The sequence below is a fragment of the Protomyctophum bolini genome (assembly GCF_963924005.1).
Source record: "Protomyctophum bolini genome assembly, chromosome: 16".
In the NCBI taxonomy this organism is placed as follows: Eukaryota; Metazoa; Chordata; class Actinopteri; order Myctophiformes; family Myctophidae; genus Protomyctophum; species Protomyctophum bolini.
The window spans coordinates 30,967,966-30,986,227 of NC_137877.1; the positions used below are offsets into that span (position 1 = coordinate 30,967,966).

Consider the following 18,262-nt stretch of genomic DNA (forward strand, 5'->3'; position numbering starts at 1 on the left):
TTTCACTGCCCCTGAAATTGTGGGGCACCAATCGGCCCAGCCCTGGGCTGGCAAGGCAACTCAGTCTGGCGTAGACAGTAACACCTTTTCAGCGTAACTCTGAGTTGTTAACACTGATGAATTTACAGAGTAGTGAATGTCTATTTGAGAGATTGGCAGTTGTTAAACTCTATGCAGAGCCAGTAAATTATGATAGTACTGTTTGAGAAGTTATGATTATTACATAGGACAGACTGTGGTAAATTCCTGCTTATATAATATATCATTTGTCAGTACAAATACAGACAACTTTCCTGTGTAATTTACTTAAAAAATGAATGATTATTCCTTATGTAACCATTATAGTTTCTGCTTTGCACAGGATAACATTAAGGACAAACTGCGGGGCATTCCCATTGAGGTGGCTGTGAGAATTGTGGGTACAAAGCGTCAGAAGAGACAGGACACACTTCCTCTGCTTATACCTATCTTAGATTCCTCTCAACCTAGCAAAGATGTCTCAGAGGTAAACCTTCCAGCTGCTCCGATTATTGCGAATTGTTATTGAATCAAATTGAATTGAAAGAATTTACGTGGTCTATCAAATTATCATGTTTGATTTTCCTATTGTTGCAGGTTAACTTCCTGAAGGAGGGATGTGGAAGTGATAATATTTGCCAAAGTAACTTGCAGTTGCAGTACAAATTCTGCTACAAAAAACACAATCAAGATGTTTTCCTTCCGTTACCCATGTGAGTACAAACAATTAATTGCAATAGATAAATAAAATACATATTTGAAAACTTTGAAGCATAGAGAAAAGAACTGAGAGTTGCAGACATGCAGCGTTGATATCATCATGTGTTTTTATGTCTGGAGAATGATGTTTTCCACATTTAATCAGACTTTCAAACCCAGATTGCACACAGTTCAGTTGCACTCAATGTTGGTAGAGTACATCTTTTTTTTACATTTCATGTTTGTTTATCTGCAGTGAGGACAGGCTCCCTGTGTTCTATTTGAATGACGAGAAAAAAGACATTGCACTGGAGGTTATTGTGACGAACCGCCATGGAGACGATGCTCATGAGGCTAAGTTAGTGGGGACCTTTCCAGAGGCACTTTCCTATTCTGGAGTTCGCTCACAGAAAATGGTAAACAACAACATGGGGGCACTCCCTTAGTATAAAAGTACAAACTTTTGTGTATGTTCACATGACCTGATGAAGATCAAATAGATCAGTATTTTCAATAAAGAACGTCTTTCTTGTCGATGTGCGTATTCTACGTCCGCTCTAACACAAAAAAACACAAAAAAAACAACAGTAAACGATGCAGTGACACTCCATACTTCTTAACATTGCACCATGCTCTTTTTTCAGAGGGACAGACAAATAATCTGTCTTGCTAACCAGAATGGCTCTCAAGCATGGTGTGACCTGGCCAATCCACTCAAGAGAGACTCAGAGGTATGGTAGCAGTCATTCATCTGCTCATTATAGTGTGCAACATATATATTTTAGCCATGTTTAATGATTTATTTGTTTTGTCTTTAGGCTACGTTTTACATTCTCTTAAGCACTGTGGATATCTCTCTCGAAACTACCGAGATCGACATCCTATTGCATTTACAAACGTAAGTATAAACCGCCAATGCATGTGTGTGATCATCAACAACAATTATTATTTCATACTTATGAATGATAATTCCTTCTATTAGGACCAGTACACAGGAAGAAATTGCCATTGTGAGAGCAAAGGTCAAGATAGTAATTGAGCTGTCGCTGTCAGTCACTGGGTATGTCCTGTCTTACTCATTTACTTACATAAATGTAATTGTTAGTTGGAATCATCATGTATACTGAAGAATTGTGTGTGTTTTCCAACAGGGTAGCAAGGCCTGCCCAGGTATATTTTGGGGGTGCTGTGAAAGGTGAGAGTGCCATGAAGACAGAAGATGAGATCGGCAGTTTGATAAACTACGAGTTCAGGGTAAATGACACCTTCTTTAATAATTCTCTAGTAGTCACAACAATCCTCCTTCAGCAACCACTAGTACTGTTACAGGATTTAAGTTGGTTTGAATGTATAATATAACTAGCACCTGCTATTTTGAATATTCCCCCAGATAAACAATTTGGGGAAGCCTTTGACTTCTTTTGGCACAGCATCGCTTAACATTCAGTGGCCCAAAGAGAATGTAGATGGGAAATGGCTCCTCTATCTGGTGAAGATCAGCACAACAGGCCTGGAGGAGGTCCCATGCTCTCCTGAGTCTGAGATCAACCCCCTCACAGTCATAGAGGTAGATCCTTTGTCCATTCTTGTTGATGCTAAATCATGCAAAAGTTTAAAGGTAGGGTAAGTTAAGCTCTATAAAGTGTTTGTTCAGTAACAGGAGTTTCCATGTCTCTCCAGCTTAATACATTTAAAAGAATGTACTATAAATCTAAAATAATAGATAAGTATAGAACATTATTATAATCTAGTGTATCTATATCTATTAATCATATCCTAATCATATATTAGTACATAATTATTATGATGATAAAGTAGCCTAATGTTATAACCGTATAAATAACATGTCTTCTTACGTGCGGCTCTGGATTCTGTGTGACCAAATTTGTCTTCCCCTGTCGTGTCTTTTGCTCATTTCGTTTGTTTTATGTCCCCCCTTGTTTGTAGTTATTCTTTTTTCCCCTCAAAGTCTGCTTATGTCTAAAGAATAGACAAAATAAGCCATTGGCTTCAGCCTAAACCTTTTTGGTCTTTACAAAAGTTGTAAAAAAACCCATGATGAAATGAATACATGTAATGTTCATTCTATGACCAAAATAAAACTGAACTGAACTGAATGCATTTTCAGGTCGGGATACCTATTTTATCCAATCAGGATAGAGTACTTAAACAAGTAAAATTGGAAGTGATGACAAATAGAAGCTGATAAATGGGTACTCTCTCCTGATTGACTGAAAATGTGTCACCTGCCTAAAAAAGTATTTTCTGTTTATTAAAGAACTGGAGACACGGGGAGACCACTGTTACTGAACAATGATTACATCAGAACATATCACTTACCCTACCTTTAAGTCACATCTTCTAATAAGCAAACCAAATGTACTCTGCTCAATGGGCTATATTCACTCAGTGACCATTTTGCATCATGCTCTGGGATTGGAGTTCTACACCCCCTGAGAGCTTGATGTGAGAGCAAAGTGGCCAATATGTGAATATGATCAATATTGGACTAGATTAGAGTAAATGGGAAATTATGTGTTTTCAGGAGTCATCCTCATCCAGAACCAAGCGTGAAGTTGGAGGAAGAAAATCATCTAACAGTAAAATATCTTTACTGCTGGACAAAAGAAAGCACAAAGTTTTGGTGAGTTTTTGGCATCAGTAGTATTTAAAAAAATCACACACGTGTGAACTGAGTGGTGCAATCCCCCCCCCCCCTCTCTCTCTCATTAGAGACACAGCACTACCCCTCTCTCTGTTTCTGGTATAAATAAGTCACATACTCATGCTCATTTACACAGGTACACAGGTACACAGGTACATACACGGTCATTGCTGGTTGTAGGAGTGGTTGCACAATATATGGTGGCCAGAATATTTTATAATACTTGTTCTTTTCCCTCAGATGTGTGGGAATGGATATGATGCCAAATGTGTGGTTATCAAGTGCCCCCTTCAGGGCTTGGATAGTACAGCAGTGATTGCATTGAGAGCACGATTATGGAATTCAACGTTCCTGGAGGTACATTTACAACATTTCTGCACCACCAGAGCTTAATCTCATGATTTCTTATGACCGTTTGAACTGATTGACTGTCTTTGTCTTTAAACAGAACTATGCTTCGCTGAACTACATTGATATTATAGTGAAAGCCTCACTCAGGCTAGACAACCCTGCAAAAAATATGATCATGAGAAATGCTGAGACTCAGGTGAGTGACTGGCCCAATAATCCGTCCATGTCTGCAAACTACCAATATAAATGAATAGACGTAAAGACATAATATCAAAGTAATTTTTGGTTATTAATCACTTGATCGTTGTATCCAATATTTTCATTGGTGATTGTAGGTGAGATTGACAGTGTTCCCAGAAAATAAGGTTGCCCAGTACGGAGGAGCTCCCTGGTGGATCATCCTTGTGGCTGTTCTCGCTGGCATCCTGATGCTAGCATTGCTAGTGTTTATACTCTGGAAGGTAAGACCGTGGCAATTAAGTTTCTCTGGTGTTGCGCTTTTATAAGCCGACAGCCACTTGAATTGCAGTTCTCCTGTGTGGATGGGAGGGTATTAAGTTGGCTATACAGTCTCTCACAAATAATAATTCATTTTGTCACCCATAATGATTCATCATCACCCTTGCCCTCCTCCAGTGTGGTTTCTTCAAGAGAGCTCCAAAAGACCAGTATGACGCTGCAATTCACAAGGCAGAAATCCATGTTCAGCCCTCTGACAAAGACAAACTCTCTACCGATGCTTAATGCCTGACATGTATTCAGTCCCAGGGTAAAAACAATAAGCTGTTAACATGGAGTGTGGTTATGACTGACTAATGACCTCGCTCTTCTTGTTCTCTAAAGGAAGTGCCTAACTGCCAAATAGACAGATTCAGTGGACATAATTCAAAAGTTCACATATTGTCCTAAAGCCAGTGGAATCACTAGTCAGAACAGAATGTATTTAACATATTAACATAATGTTATATTAACCTTAATACTAACGTGTTTTCTTTATCAACAGGCTGATATTTCCCCCCTCTTCAAACTTTAAATGATTTTATATAAAATAAATAAATCTTGCAAGCACTTGAAGCATATTCTGCTTGTTACTGCTTTGCTTGCATGGCTATGAAATTGTTCTCTCTGGCAAGCACTAACAAAACTACACACATTTCTTTCTCTTACATTGTATACATTATACATACAGTATGCGTTAATTTATGTTGTTAGTGTAGTTTGTAATGGAGGATATTTTTCTTCCCAGTGTGGATTCTTCAAACGATCCAAGTATGATGACAGCGTTCCAAAGTACCACGCAGTAAGAATAACAAAGGAATCCCATCAGTACAAAGATGAAAATGTGAAGCTTGATCCTTTTGAAAAAAAGCAGTGGATGACCTCTTGGAGTGAGAATGAGAGCTACTCCTGAAACATTTCGCCATTCACATTAAATGGAGACAGGGATCATCACCTTCTTGTCCCAGAGGTTAAGCCACAAGCATGGACCCTATCATCTTTCATTCTGAAATGTTCACTGACTTTGGAGAACATAATAACTACTCAATGGTGTTTATTTGTAGATAGTTTACTTTGAACTAGTTTTTATCACAATCATGTCTCTGAATTCCTGTAATGTACAGTTGGCAAATGTTGTTTATGTTTTGTATATATTTGAATACTTGAGGAAAATGTATATTTATTTTGTATTTGTTGAAGCAGATTACAATTAGCCAAAGAGTATTTTTTATATCAGGGCTAGTTTTGAGTGAAACAAAGAAAGGGTACATTTTACTACTGTTTTTTGGAGTTGCACAGTATTACTTAGAAAGTACTTGCCGGGTAGACCAACTTATTCCTTTCATATTTTAAAATGGTGTGCCCATTTATTTTTTTCTATAAATGTACAGCATGTTTGGTGGACTTTTATGCATAATTTTATTTCTATGCAGGTTAATTCCAAGCCCTTTGTTGGTTTGCAGCTATTAAGTTCTTTGTCAGCGCAGTGTTACATGAATGTAAAGCAATACATTATTTTATTTCAGTATTCCGAAACAAAAAGTCCTTAATGGACAGTATTAATAGAAACATAAGATTTACTATGAAATACTTCTGATTTCTAAAACATTCAATAACATCAATTCAGCTCTGTGGATTATTACACATATTCACAGCATTGACATTTGGGTGATATCCATTGTACAGTATGTAGTCACTGTTTGTTTCATACCTCTTTCAATGAATCTAAAGGGAAGTTTATGCAGAACAACAAAGTTGTTTAAATTACCCTCAGAGAAATGTGACGGAAAATGAATGTCTCATCACTGTTGGTTCTTGAGATGTTAAATGAGAAAATAAAAATATTTCCAAGAACTCAAAAAGCAATGCATTTCAATTCCATTTCATTAAGCTGTCTTTCTTTCATGTTTAAAATAATCTGTACTGTACCTATTTCAGTGGTGGACAAAGTACTCGGTACTTGAGTCAAATTAATTCCTGGAAAAATATTACTCAAGTGAAAGTTTATCTTGATAAATTTGTACTTGAGTTAAAGCAGCACTAACTTTCCTCTTCTACACGTTTCCTGCGTAAGTGTTGACATTTTTACCAGGTAGACAAAATACAACTGCCCCAAATTCCCCAATCATATAAATTACATTGTTAACATACTCTACCACAGTGATACTCAACCTCAGGCCCGCGGGCCACATCAGGCCCGCGGGACCATTATGACTGGCCCACCAATGAAAATCTAAAAAAAAGAAGAAAAAAAAATCTGGAAAATGAAATAAAAATAAATAAATCTGAATGAAGTTATCTTTAATTACATTATTATAAGTAATACTATTAGAGTTGTACTATTACTCGAACGAAAATAAAAGCTTGGGGGGGGGGGGGGGGGGGGGAGATGCAATGCAAATGAAAGACATATACTGTGTATCCCTATTCCCTGACATAATTTTATAGCTAAACGGACAGAATTCTATTTTATTTGAATGATGAAACCCAGCTGCCAGTAATAGTTGGAAATGGAAATGGAAATTGCGGAAATGGAAATTGCGGAAATTGTAATTGCGGAAATGGTAGTATCATTAATGTCGTAATTTTATCTACTGGCCCCTGGCCCCTTGCCATTTTTGTAATGTGGCCCACGGGTAAATCTATTTGAGTATCACTGCTCTACCATACAGATTGGACTTTTTTTTTTTTATTCATACAAAGAAGGTACTTAGTATTAGTGGAGTTTAGTCTAAGTACTGGAGCACTTGCTTTTAAAAACTACTTAACGTTTACAAAAGTACGTATTACTTTAATTTTTTAATAATCAATGCATTGTTTACATTTCCCCAAAAAATGTGAAAATGGCAGATTGTAGATCGGCCATTTTCACATATTTTTTCTCACAACATATTGCAGGCTTGTAGATGAGCCATTTATTTAGCCACTACAAATACCCAAGTGAAAGTGCAAATACTCACTTTGACATTGCCTATAGGCCTATTTTTATTCTGTACAAAATGCAACATTACTGTAATAATAGAAAACCTTTTCTGCAGAAAATATATTTCAGATGGGATGTTACTCATGTGCTAGAGTTAAACATTACTTCTGCAACTGTAGACATATCATATCCACATTTTTATTCAAAGAATGACTATTTTATTTATTCATAGTATTTATTATAAGCACAAACTGTATGTGAGAACAGACGAGAAAACTTTGTTTTCACAAAGTAAGCCTGATAAAACAAACTAATACCAACCACTGAAAGTTTACATCTTCAGGCAATAAGATGTCCAGTGTGATGAACAAGAACATCAAAAGCATAAAATGGAAGGTAATACAAGAATAACTGTAATGTGAAACATTAGAAAATCCATCCCTATTTCTGACTTATGACAAATATTTTGTTAAATCACAATAGTAGCTGTTAATTCCATCCAAATCAGTCAAATGTTATGCGAAATGTCTTCTCCTGTTCTTTGCGTTGGTTGTCGCACAGTTTGGACACATCTTCCACTCTCCTCTGAAGATGAACTGAATTCTGGTCAATCCACTGAAGTGAATCCATGTGGGCGTTGAGAATTTTGCAGATCTGCTGAAGCTAAGGAAAATACCAGAAGTTAATGTCACATATAACATTATGCATGTACAATACACACACACACACACACACACACACACACACACACACACACACACACACACACACACACACACACACAGAGTACAACACAGAAAAATGTGATATCACTTACTGGGTCACTAGTATCTGCTGGGCCACTAGACGTGTTCAGGTGCTCAATGATCTCCTTCAGATCCTGTGACATCCTTTTGAGCTGTGCATCTACATTCTCTGCAAGCTTGTATGTTCTCTCACGCTCTTCATCTGCGTTCTGCATGTAAATGGTTCCACTCTGCTCTTTTACGGACTCCTCTAGTGGGGAAAGCAAGTCCTCCAGCTCCTTCTGTTGGGACAGGATGAAATCCAGTTCCTGGTTCAGTCGTCTCTGATCCAATTTGACCTTTTCCATCTCCTTGTGCAGGGATGTAATCTTCTCCCCATTCTCCACCAGCATGCGGTCCCAGGCATTGACCTGGGTTGCCTGCTGCAGGAAATGTCTCTCTTGGTCCTCAAGCTCGAGACTCCACTTGTTGATGAGACCCTCCAGCTGGGCATAGGTCATCACCGGAGGAGCAGTGGTTGCCGTAGCAGTTATTGTACTGCTTGCAGTGGCTACAGGTTTGAGTCCGAGCGAAAATCCAGAAGCCACGCCAGTTGTAGCAATAGGAGCAACAGCAGCTGTAGAGGCAGGTGCAGAAGTGATGGTGGCTGCTCCAAGTGGCTTGAGCATAAAAGAGGAGCCCAGGATTCCTGCAGCTGCTGTAGTTGAGATAGGGGCAGTGGGTGCTGCTAAAGTTGCCGGTGCACCCAAGGGGAATCCAGTTGCTGCTGTCGCAGTGGCTGCTGTGACTGGCATAGCAAAAAGTGAAGAGCCAGCAGGGGCAGCCATGGAAGCTGGTACACTTGTTGCAGGCGCTGGGGTTGTTGATGGTTTGACGCCAAAACTAAACCCTCCACCTGGGGCTGCAGCTGCTGCTGTTAATGCGGGTGGTGCAGCTGTGGTCTGTGCTCCCAAGGTGAGAGTGGGAGGAGCACTGCTGCCAAAGGAGAACCCTCCACCTGCGGCAGCAGTAGGGGCTGCAGTGGTAGCCTGGACCTTTGGTGCACCAAAATTAAACCCTCCACCTAATGATAGGCCCCCGGATGGTGTTGCCATCATTGTTGCCGCAGTTGGAGCTTGAGGCTGCATTTGAGCTTGTGGTGCACTTCCAAAGGAGAACCCCCCACCTGCGGGGGCAGCAGCAGCAGCGGTCTGCATGGAGAGACCACCGCCAAGTGCAAAGCCTGTACCAGAGGCAGGCGCAGCTGTGGAACCTAATGTCATCCCCGCTGGCGCGGCTGGCTGAGGAGTGGGTCCGAGATTGAATGTACCCGTCGGTGTCCCAAAAGAAAAGCCTCCTCCTGTTGCTGCTGCGGTGCTTTTTGCAGGAGTACCGAAGCTAAATCCTCCACCCGGGTTAGTGCTGGCGCCCTGGGCGGGCTGTGCAGCAGCGGCCGGGGTTCCGAATGAGAACCCGCCGCCCGGAGCTACCGGTGTGGAGTTCGCCATACCAAATCCAGTGTTGGGGGGAGCGGCAGCAGCAGCTTTAGGGGTTCCAAATGTGAACCCCGTACTTGGGGCACCAAAGTTGAATCCACCACTCATTCTCTCCGATGGATCGCGTCAAGCTTTGATGCGTTTACTTGTTTTCCGATTCGTTGTGTTCGCGTAGCTTTTGGCGGTCAACCGACCACGTTGGAAATAGCCGGTTTAAGCTGGAGCTTTAGGCCCGGTATCCTGGATGGTTAACAGAAGTAAAAACTCAATAGTGTATTACCACGGAAAAAGACCTGGTGATCAAAAAACCCGGTAAACTTCGGGGAAACGTGGCTTGCAGAGCTAGCTTAAAACCGAAACAGGCATTTCTTCGGCTGACTAAGGGAAGTGACGCAAGTTGCAACCGGAAAGACCGCTGAAGAAAGGTCGTCAAAGATCTTCAAAATAGAAATGATGCTGTTCTCTCTGTCTCTCCCTCTCTTATATATGAGGCTAAACGTCGACGTCGTAAGAGCAAATCCGCAAATACGGAAGTAATCGCGGATGTGAAAGATGCGCTCTTCTATTCTTGCAGTCTTTTCCTGTCTCTGTTTACTTAGTTTAGTAGCACGAGCAGCAAACTGCTATATTTGAATGAGTCATTTACTTGTATTAACTTATGTTTACGTGGATTATGTAAGAAATAAATGAATAGGAATGAATGAGTAGGCTCTTTCGGAGCTACCTAATAACACAGTGAGATTCGCTGAAGTACTGTTAGCCGCGACCCCGCCAGTAAATGTCAACACTCAACAGTCTGTCTAGTCTAGCAGCAGGATTTTGTTGCGGATGTTGTCAACAATGAGCATTTATGATCTGTAATACATTCAGGGTATCGTCGTCATCCGGCAGTGAACCTACTCTAAATCAGCCAAGATGAGAATTTTCAGCTTTCTAAGGAGCAGTGTCTCCAAACTCTCCATAGGGAAGGACATCGACTATTACTCCAGATTTTCACCCTCTCCGCTTTCAATGAAGCAGTTCTTGGATTTTGGTAAGTGAAGTGGAATTATTTGCACAGAAATGCACACAGACGTGGCACAATATTAATGGGAAAAGCCCAGTTGCACAGGTCAGCCTCAGACAACTCTGGGGAAGGTATAATGTCATGCGTATTGTATGACATACTTGACATTTAGCATATCAATAAGCAAGGCCGCTGCACAGGTAAATGTAGCCGCAGTTTGCAACTCTAGATTTTGAAATTGCGGCTGTGTGTAAATTAGTACACGCAAACATAGTGTGATACACATACATATATGGATGCAACTTAAGAAGTATAGTTTCTTTGTTATTGTTGTATGTATGAGATCACATACATTCTAGGGCTATTGTTGTTATGTTATTGCTGCTACAATGTTGAGTCACAATACCCAAATTGTACTCTTGTGTATAATTAAGATGCAACATTGCAAATCTTGAATGTCACTGATATTTCTGAATAAATATATTTTATTTTAAATATCTCTCAGGCTCAGAAAATGCATGTGAGAGGACGTCATTTGCCTTCCTTAGACATGAGTTGCCTGTAAGGCTGGCAAATATCATGAAAGAGATAAGTTTGTTACCTGATAACTTATTAAGGACCCCGTCAGTTAGTTTGGTGCAGAGCTGGTACGTGGTTGTCTCCATTTTCTCAGTCATTACTTTACCAATATTGGCCTGTCAGTGCCAGTGCATTGATATTGAAGTGTGTGTTTGTCTACCCACTTAGGTATGCACAGAGTCTCCAGGATATTATTGAATTTAAAGACAAAAATGCAGATGATGAGAAAGTGACACATGGGTAAGTTGTTTAAAAATATTAAACAATCTATTTTCATTCACTGCTTCTTATGACTTTGATGAATACGCTTTATTATTTTTCATGGCTCAGTGATGTAAATAGGTTTTCAATGTAATGAGTCCCGGGATGCAGGGATGGTCTTTTAGATGAGTCCCAGGGACATTTTATGAGTCCCACTTCAACGACGTTAGTCATATATATATATATATATATATATATATATATATATATATATATATAATTATATATTTTTTTTTACAAATTGCAGCATTTAACTCCCATTTACGTGTATTATTTTTACTGTACATGCTGAGTACAGTAGTGCATCCTGTGGATGCAAAGGTCGTTGTTTTATTGCGTACCTTAACTATAAACAGCATTTTGGGATGCAAAATGCACCCTATTTTAATCCCTGTGGCTGTAACCATTATTTTATCTGGGTTTATGTAGCTTTACAGATGCAGTCATAAAAATCAGGAACCGCCATAATGATGTCATTCCAACTATGGCTCAGGGAGTTGTGGAGTACAAGGATGCCTATGGTACAGACCCAGTTGTCAGCCAGAACGTTCAGTATTTTCTGGATCGCTTCTACATGAGTAGAATATCTATCAGAATGCTGCTCAACCAGCATAGTGAGTATTCATGACATCATTTATGTTTTCATTATTCTTATTTGTCAGCTACTAATTCTTCAAATATGTTATTGTTATCCTACTGTAAGTGCACAAAATCGTGTGTGTTTGTCTGTCTGTCTTTCGCGCATCGTGCCTGACATAAAAGGGACAACTTAAGGATAGATAGACACATACAGAGATCTCTGAGTCCATGGACATAAAAGGGACATAGGAGGCAGACAGACTATATCTATGGTCTTCAAAGGGACACAGACAGACTGGTACAACAGGTACAATGCATATGCGTGACAATGCGTACAACGGGTATTGCATAACTGGGTCGGGCATGTATACCATTTAGACATTTTAGATGTCTAATAGCCTGAAAAAAAGCTCAGTGAGATCATGGGATGCTATGCCCATCTTTTCTAAAGTTTTCAAAGTAACATGTTTCTTATGGATAGAAAGTCTATCTATATCCAATATTCTATCATAGAATATATTTCCCAGGTTGACATTTTGTTCGCAAAGGTACTTAGTCTGGTTTTACTGTGCTGTGTATTCTCTGTTTTAATTTAACTCTGAGAGAGTGTAAGAATTAAGAGTTAAACAAGTTGTATGGCACAAGAGATGTGCAATTGTGCATACTTATGATCATAGATATTTCTGTAACATTTGTGTTGAATTGATGGTTATATTTAGGGAGAATTGTTTTTTTTCTTTGGTTATCAATCCCCTAGGGCCTAAACCATTGTGATAATTTAACCACTTAACACCAATATGCTTTGTTGACTGGAGTGACTGTGGGGTCCCTAGGGCTCTATACTTGTGACACGATGTATACTAGTACATTGTGAGGATGTCAAAGTTCATGTGGTTAAGGAACCAAGGACACCTGCACACTTTGAATTTGCTCAATAAAGATACAGTTTAACATGCAACATTTCAGGGAGCTCGGTTGGCGCACTGGTAAAGCACCACCGAAAGTTGTGAATACTAATCCACCATGGTGCATCTGGCTTTGTTAAGCGTCTATACTAACACAATTGGCCTGTGTTCGGGGGAGGGAACCCGGGAAAGGACATGTGAGGTGATATATGTACTGTACGAACTCCTACGGGCTGGCTCCCTGCCTGTCAGCAGGGAGTGTTGGGCAGGCAGGAGTAGGACGAAGGCTCTACATCCTCCCGGTGGGGGCTCCTCACTGGCAGGTGAGTCAGTAGGATACAACAATAGTGACAACACACAAATGTGTGTGGGGAGGAACTAAATTGTGGAGAAAAATGGATTTAAAAGCATAAAAAAAAACATTTCAGTCGAGACTCAAAGATGCCTGAAGAAGGTCCTTGATGGAAATGTTGTGTAATGCCTATTACATTGTATCTTTATTGAACAAGTGCACACAAATTCAAATTCCTTAAATGAACACTTAACTGCCGTTTATTTGCAAATGGTAGATGACTCTAATCACAACCCTGCTTCTCTCATTCCAGCATTGCTCTTTGGTGGGAAGGTTAAGGTGAATCCTGCACACCCTAATCAAATTGGAAGTATTGATCCAAACTGTTCTGTCAGTGAGGTGGTCAAGGGTGAGTTTTGTTATGGTAGACACAGTCATTGATGCATTTTTATGAATTGCATTTTTATAGTGCTTTTCCAAGTGCTCAAAGTGCTTTACAATGGTTCATTCATTCATACATACATACATTCAAACATTGTTATTATTAATAGTATAATAATATAGTATTGTAATCTACTGTATTGGTGCTTAAAGTGAAGTATCGATATATATTGCCTTTTTATTTTTCAGATGCATATGAAAATGCAAGAAACCTTTGTTATCGGTATTACATGAACGCTCCAGAGCTGGAGCTAGAGGAATTCAATGGTATGCGCTTACACTTGATTTGATTTATTTGATGTTATGATTAAAAGAAAAACACATGGTACATGCTTCTCATAGAAACGTCTAAAGATAATACACAGAGTCTGCAACTTATTTCCATTATGAACGTACTTGTTTTTTGTCCTTCATTTCCATCCTTTAAATTCAATCTATAAAAGAATGTTACTCGGCAACCAAACCTGTGTCCATCATGCATAGTCAGTCTAGTGCATATCCTGCATTACTTGAAAGCAATACTGCACTTTGTTGCTAAAGTTACTTTAGTTATATCTGTATTGCCCTATAAAAACGCTGTTAAACCATATAGATGGAATTTGGTCGGTTATTTCTCCTTATTTCTTTCTTTAATATTAATTGGTATTGTATTGTATTTTATTTTATCGTGTATTGCACATTTGTGGAATGAGCAACACAGCTAAACATGGTTGGTATTCACCCTTTCTTTGCTTAGTTGCTTAGTTGATTAGATGATCACACTCTCCCACAGTAATAAAATAACACATATTGACACTCAGTGTAGGGAAGTTGGGAACTCTGTAGCGTCTGGAAGATCCATACACAGCCACAACAGCTGGGGCACCTCCTTATGGTGGTCATCACCAACCTAGCCACATTTTCAGTTGTGTTGCTCATCCACAAATGCCTGGTCCTTACAAGCTGTAAATGATATAAAATACAATAACAATTGGTATTAATAAATGGAAGAAATAATCAACCAAAGTTAAGTATCCAGATTTGTTGTATGCTTGTTTCCTAATGTAATGTATTACACTGTCTGCCTGTTCTGCTTTTATTTATTTTTTATGAATGTGTGAATGTAAACTAGCATCTTTGCTAAATCCAGCGTATTTAAGTTACATTCACATGTAATGTCCATTAATATGCATTGTGCCTGTCTGTCTGCCTATATAAATAATAGTTAACTTTTGTTCCAACAGTAAAGGAAGAGGGGAAATCCCTAACTGTAGTCTATGTTCCATCCCATCTGTATCACATGGTGTTTGAACTGTTCAAGGTAGGAAATCGTTTTTTAGAACTACCTTTCCTGCAGAAAATTGCACATTGCTTTTCTGATCAGTACATAATGTTTTTGGGGCAAAGTTAGCATTTTCATGTTGGTATCGCACAGTACTGTCTCCTATGATGAAAAAGAGATAATTTGATCATTTTGACTGTTGTCTCCAATGTTCTAGAATGCCATGAGGGCCACTATGGAGTTACATGGGGACTCTATAGAGTATCCTCCCATCCATGCTCAGGTTGCTCTCGGAACCGAAGACCTGACTGTCAAAGTATGGTTCATTCCATCCTTATTCTTTACACTCAGGATTGGTTCATTCTAATTGGCTATTTCTCTCCTAGAACTAACCTTGCGTGGATTTAATTCCAAACTGACCTGTGTGATCAGTCTAGGACTCTAGGTCATGCCAACTAGGAAGTGATTTCCGGTTGTGGTTTCTGGTTTGCACCACTTTGTTTTTGTTCCCTCACCTGAATGCTAATTAGAGTAACAGTAACTAGTAACTAAAACACCATTCTAGAACAGATCAGAAAACTGCAAAAGGAGTTGATTAGTCTGCTCTCTGGGCTAAAGTAACTTACTGTTATCCAACAGTAACAAAAAACAGCAAGGGCTCCGGTAGTCCTGTCCTGGCCACACCAATATTGGAAAGAGACATGACGGAGACAGCACACGCACGGTTTGGATGTTGTGCTGACTGTTTGCTGATAAGCCTATTTGTTGTTGTAATGTGTTGAATCTCTTCCTCAGGTGAGCGATCGCGGTGGAGGGGTGCCACTAAGGAAGATTGATAGACTGTTCACATATACCTATTCCACTGCCCCACGGCCCAGTATGGAGCCATCACGTGCTGCTCCTCTGGTGAGTTTGATCTTCCAGAAAGAAATTGGTTTTTAATATTATCATGTGCTGTAATTTAATAGTCCTATGAAGAAAAGACAGATTTGCAAATCAAACATACATGACGTATAGCCATACCAATATTGACTAAATTATTCAGATACAGTCAGTAACAGGAAAATGTTTGCCTATGATAAATTACCAAAGCTGTGAATAGACAATGATATGTATTGACATCGGTATGCAGGGCTGCACAATATGGACAAAATGGATTCGAATTACGATATTACTGTTAAAATGTCATATTCTATATTTTATGTTGCAACATTGAAAACTAATTATTATTCCAAAAACTGCATAATAAGTCAATATCACTCACGAGTCACGATATATCAATGATATATTGACGATATATCATATTGCAATATCGTTGCCTTTTTGCTATACTGATATTGCGCATACCTCGATAACGATACGATAACGTGCAGCCTTATCGGTATTGTACTTTTAATATAACCATAAATATCAAACCACTTTCGGTGGTTATATATTTGATATGCCTTTTGATTTATAGGATAATAACATGGTTGTCTCTTACCTTTTACTAAAGGCTGGCTATGGGTATGGTCTACCAATCTCAAGACTCTATGCAAGGTACTTTCAAGGGGACCTAAAGCTGTACTCCATGGAGGGCTATGGCACAGATGCTGTGATCTACATACGGGTAAGTCAGTATTACATCAACTATGTGCATGTCTCTTTTACAACCCTTTCTTCCTTTTTAATGCGTTATTTATTAACTGCATTTTCCCAAAACAATAACTCCAAAATGTGTGTAGGCTCTATCTACAGAGTCCATTGAGAGGTTACCTGTATACAACAAGTCAGCTTGGAAACACTATAAGACTATCCAGGAGGCAGATGACTGGTGTGTACCAAGCAAGGAGCCAAAGGACATGACAACATTTCGTAGTTTTTAGACGCATGATGGGTCTACAAGGGAAAACAGTTGTTTTACACTGGATTGGTGTGCAGTGAAGGAAAGATGCTGTCTCCTCTCTTTTGTTTTATTAAAGCTGTTGCATTGAGCTCTGCTCAAATGTCCTTCTCCTTATACAGAGCTAAGGAGATGTGCCACACATTTCATAAGAACAAAACATTTTTTTAGAATAGAGGAAAGCAAAGAAAAACCTTTTTATGCTCAGCTGTTTTGATTGATATGGCATGATTGCTTTTCTGCTTTTATTTTGGAAACATTCGTGCAGTATTTACATTCTTCATACAGTATTTATTCTGTATGTGTGTGGATTGTATTTTGTCGTCTTATGCCTGGTCAGAGGTTTAAGAATAGGAAACAGGTATTCAACTAAGCTATATTGTATTTAATGGTTCAAGTTTTAAGTCATTGAGGTAGTTTTCCAGATGCAAATGACGTAGCAGTTGCTGCTGAAAACACTCTTTAAAAGACCTCACCTTGTTACGTATTACCATTTCGATTCCATACAGTATTGTTGAATGGGGGGACTTACTTGTTGACAATAAAACAATCAACCTAAATCTAAATGCACCATGTCTCTGTCAGTGTACGGCTGTAATGCACGTAACTTGAGTTATGTCGCCCCACCGACTTCAAATTCGACACACGTGACACGTTCCACACCCCCACAGGGAGTGCAGTCAGTGGCCGGTGTCGAGTCCGTTGGACCCACGGTTGTCCAGAACTGCTACAAAAGGTCTCTGCCCGGGCTCCATATATGGAGCTGGCCTGTCTGTCTGGCATGCCTGACAGAACTTCATATAATAAAGGACAAGGAGACAGACAGAGATTTCCATATATGGGCATAAAAGGGACATACAGATGGGTGGAACGGGTACAACGGATATTGCATAGGCTATAGCTGTGTGGGGCATGGATCTCCAACTTCCATTGTTACTGTGCACTACAGCTGGGCACCAGTCTAGTTAACTAAGTGTTGATCCATGCTATTTTCTAAATATATTTATAAATGAGACTTATCTGACATTCATTGTCTCCCTCCTTATTCAACTGAAGGTAGGCTCCTTGAGGCTAGTGACCAGATAGCAGCTGTCTCAGAATTAGTCTATATTGGGTACCTGGTGTTAAAACCAGTTAGTGCACTGACCATAATGATCCTTGTGAGTCACCGAGTGTGTACCTGGCTTCTGTGAAGTCTCTCATGCCTCTCAAGTTTCCGGTCTATGCTATCTAAAGAAAAAGCATAAAAATATTCCAAAAACAAGCTCTAAATATGCTCATATTGAGTACATGCCATTGCCCTTGACCAAAGGCTGGAGCTAACACTTCAGTGGCCTAGGGCAGGTAATTGTGTTCTGCAGTTACTTGTGCCAGCCATGTGTTAAACGTCTGAGCTTGTGTATTTCCGTTGACCGTTAGCCCCGAATATGGATGCTAGGTTAAAGTTCAATGTTGCCAGGAGATTGATACAAAATTGAGAGTAACTGGAAATATATCATATGTTAAATGAAAAATAATCAGAACTTAATGGGGATTTAAAAAAAAGTATAATCCAACACAGTAGCCTTGTAGAACTAATACCCTTTCCAGAACTGACAAGAAGCCAAAACATGTCACTGCACACACAGGAGTGTAAATGTATCTACAATGAAGACAGGAGGATATAACATGATATGACTGC

The 18,262-nt window shown here is 39.4% G+C and overlaps 3 protein-coding genes across 5 annotated transcripts in view; 2 read left to right on the forward strand and 1 right to left on the reverse strand.

Annotated features, from left to right (window-relative positions):
* Positions 1–5,112, forward strand: part of itga6a (integrin, alpha 6a) — a 52,710-nt gene extending 47,598 nt beyond the window's left edge. For both annotated transcript variants that reach the window (XM_080786725.1, XM_080786724.1), the window contains exons 13-26: positions 362–505; positions 616–731; positions 974–1,133; positions 1,362–1,448; positions 1,536–1,615; positions 1,700–1,777; positions 1,869–1,971; positions 2,108–2,284; positions 3,263–3,361; positions 3,623–3,739; positions 3,831–3,929; positions 4,069–4,194; positions 4,370–4,502; positions 4,980–5,112. In XM_080786725.1, the coding sequence (XP_080642851.1) occupies positions 362–505; positions 616–731; positions 974–1,133; positions 1,362–1,448; positions 1,536–1,615; positions 1,700–1,777; positions 1,869–1,971; positions 2,108–2,284; positions 3,263–3,361; positions 3,623–3,739; positions 3,831–3,929; positions 4,069–4,194; positions 4,370–4,477 (1,494 nt within the window). In that variant the 3' untranslated portion in view covers positions 4,478–4,502; positions 4,980–5,112. The remainder of the gene's footprint in view (positions 1–361; positions 506–615; positions 732–973; positions 1,134–1,361; positions 1,449–1,535; positions 1,616–1,699; positions 1,778–1,868; positions 1,972–2,107; positions 2,285–3,262; positions 3,362–3,622; positions 3,740–3,830; positions 3,930–4,068; positions 4,195–4,369; positions 4,503–4,979) is intronic.
* A 1,804-nt stretch (positions 5,113–6,916) lies between these two features.
* On the reverse strand, positions 6,917–9,769 carry nup62l (nucleoporin 62 like). The gene is made up of 2 exons (XM_080786070.1): positions 7,972–9,769; positions 6,917–7,817 (listed from the first exon to the last, which is right to left on the reverse strand). The coding sequence occupies exons 1-2, from the start codon at positions 9,481–9,483 to the stop codon at positions 7,659–7,661; spliced, it is 1,671 nt and encodes a 556-aa protein (XP_080642196.1). The 5' UTR covers positions 9,484–9,769; the 3' UTR covers positions 6,917–7,658.
* Positions 9,155–18,125, forward strand: pdk1 (pyruvate dehydrogenase kinase, isozyme 1). Of its 2 annotated transcripts, none has more exons than XM_080786071.1 (12): positions 9,155–9,294; positions 10,246–10,408; positions 10,887–11,028; positions 11,129–11,200; positions 11,651–11,835; positions 13,311–13,406; positions 13,628–13,705; positions 14,662–14,738; positions 14,917–15,015; positions 15,495–15,605; positions 16,195–16,308; positions 16,424–18,125. In XM_080786071.1, exons 2-12 carry the CDS (start codon positions 10,291–10,293, stop codon positions 16,562–16,564), a joined length of 1,233 nt encoding a protein of 410 aa, XP_080642197.1. In that variant the 5' UTR covers positions 9,155–9,294; positions 10,246–10,290; the 3' UTR covers positions 16,565–18,125. The 2 variants fall into 2 exon arrangements, with proteins under 2 accessions (XP_080642197.1, XP_080642198.1); XM_080786072.1 differs by lacking the exon at positions 9,155–9,294 and adding an exon at positions 9,959–10,149.
* Positions 18,126–18,262: the final 137 nt, after the last annotated feature.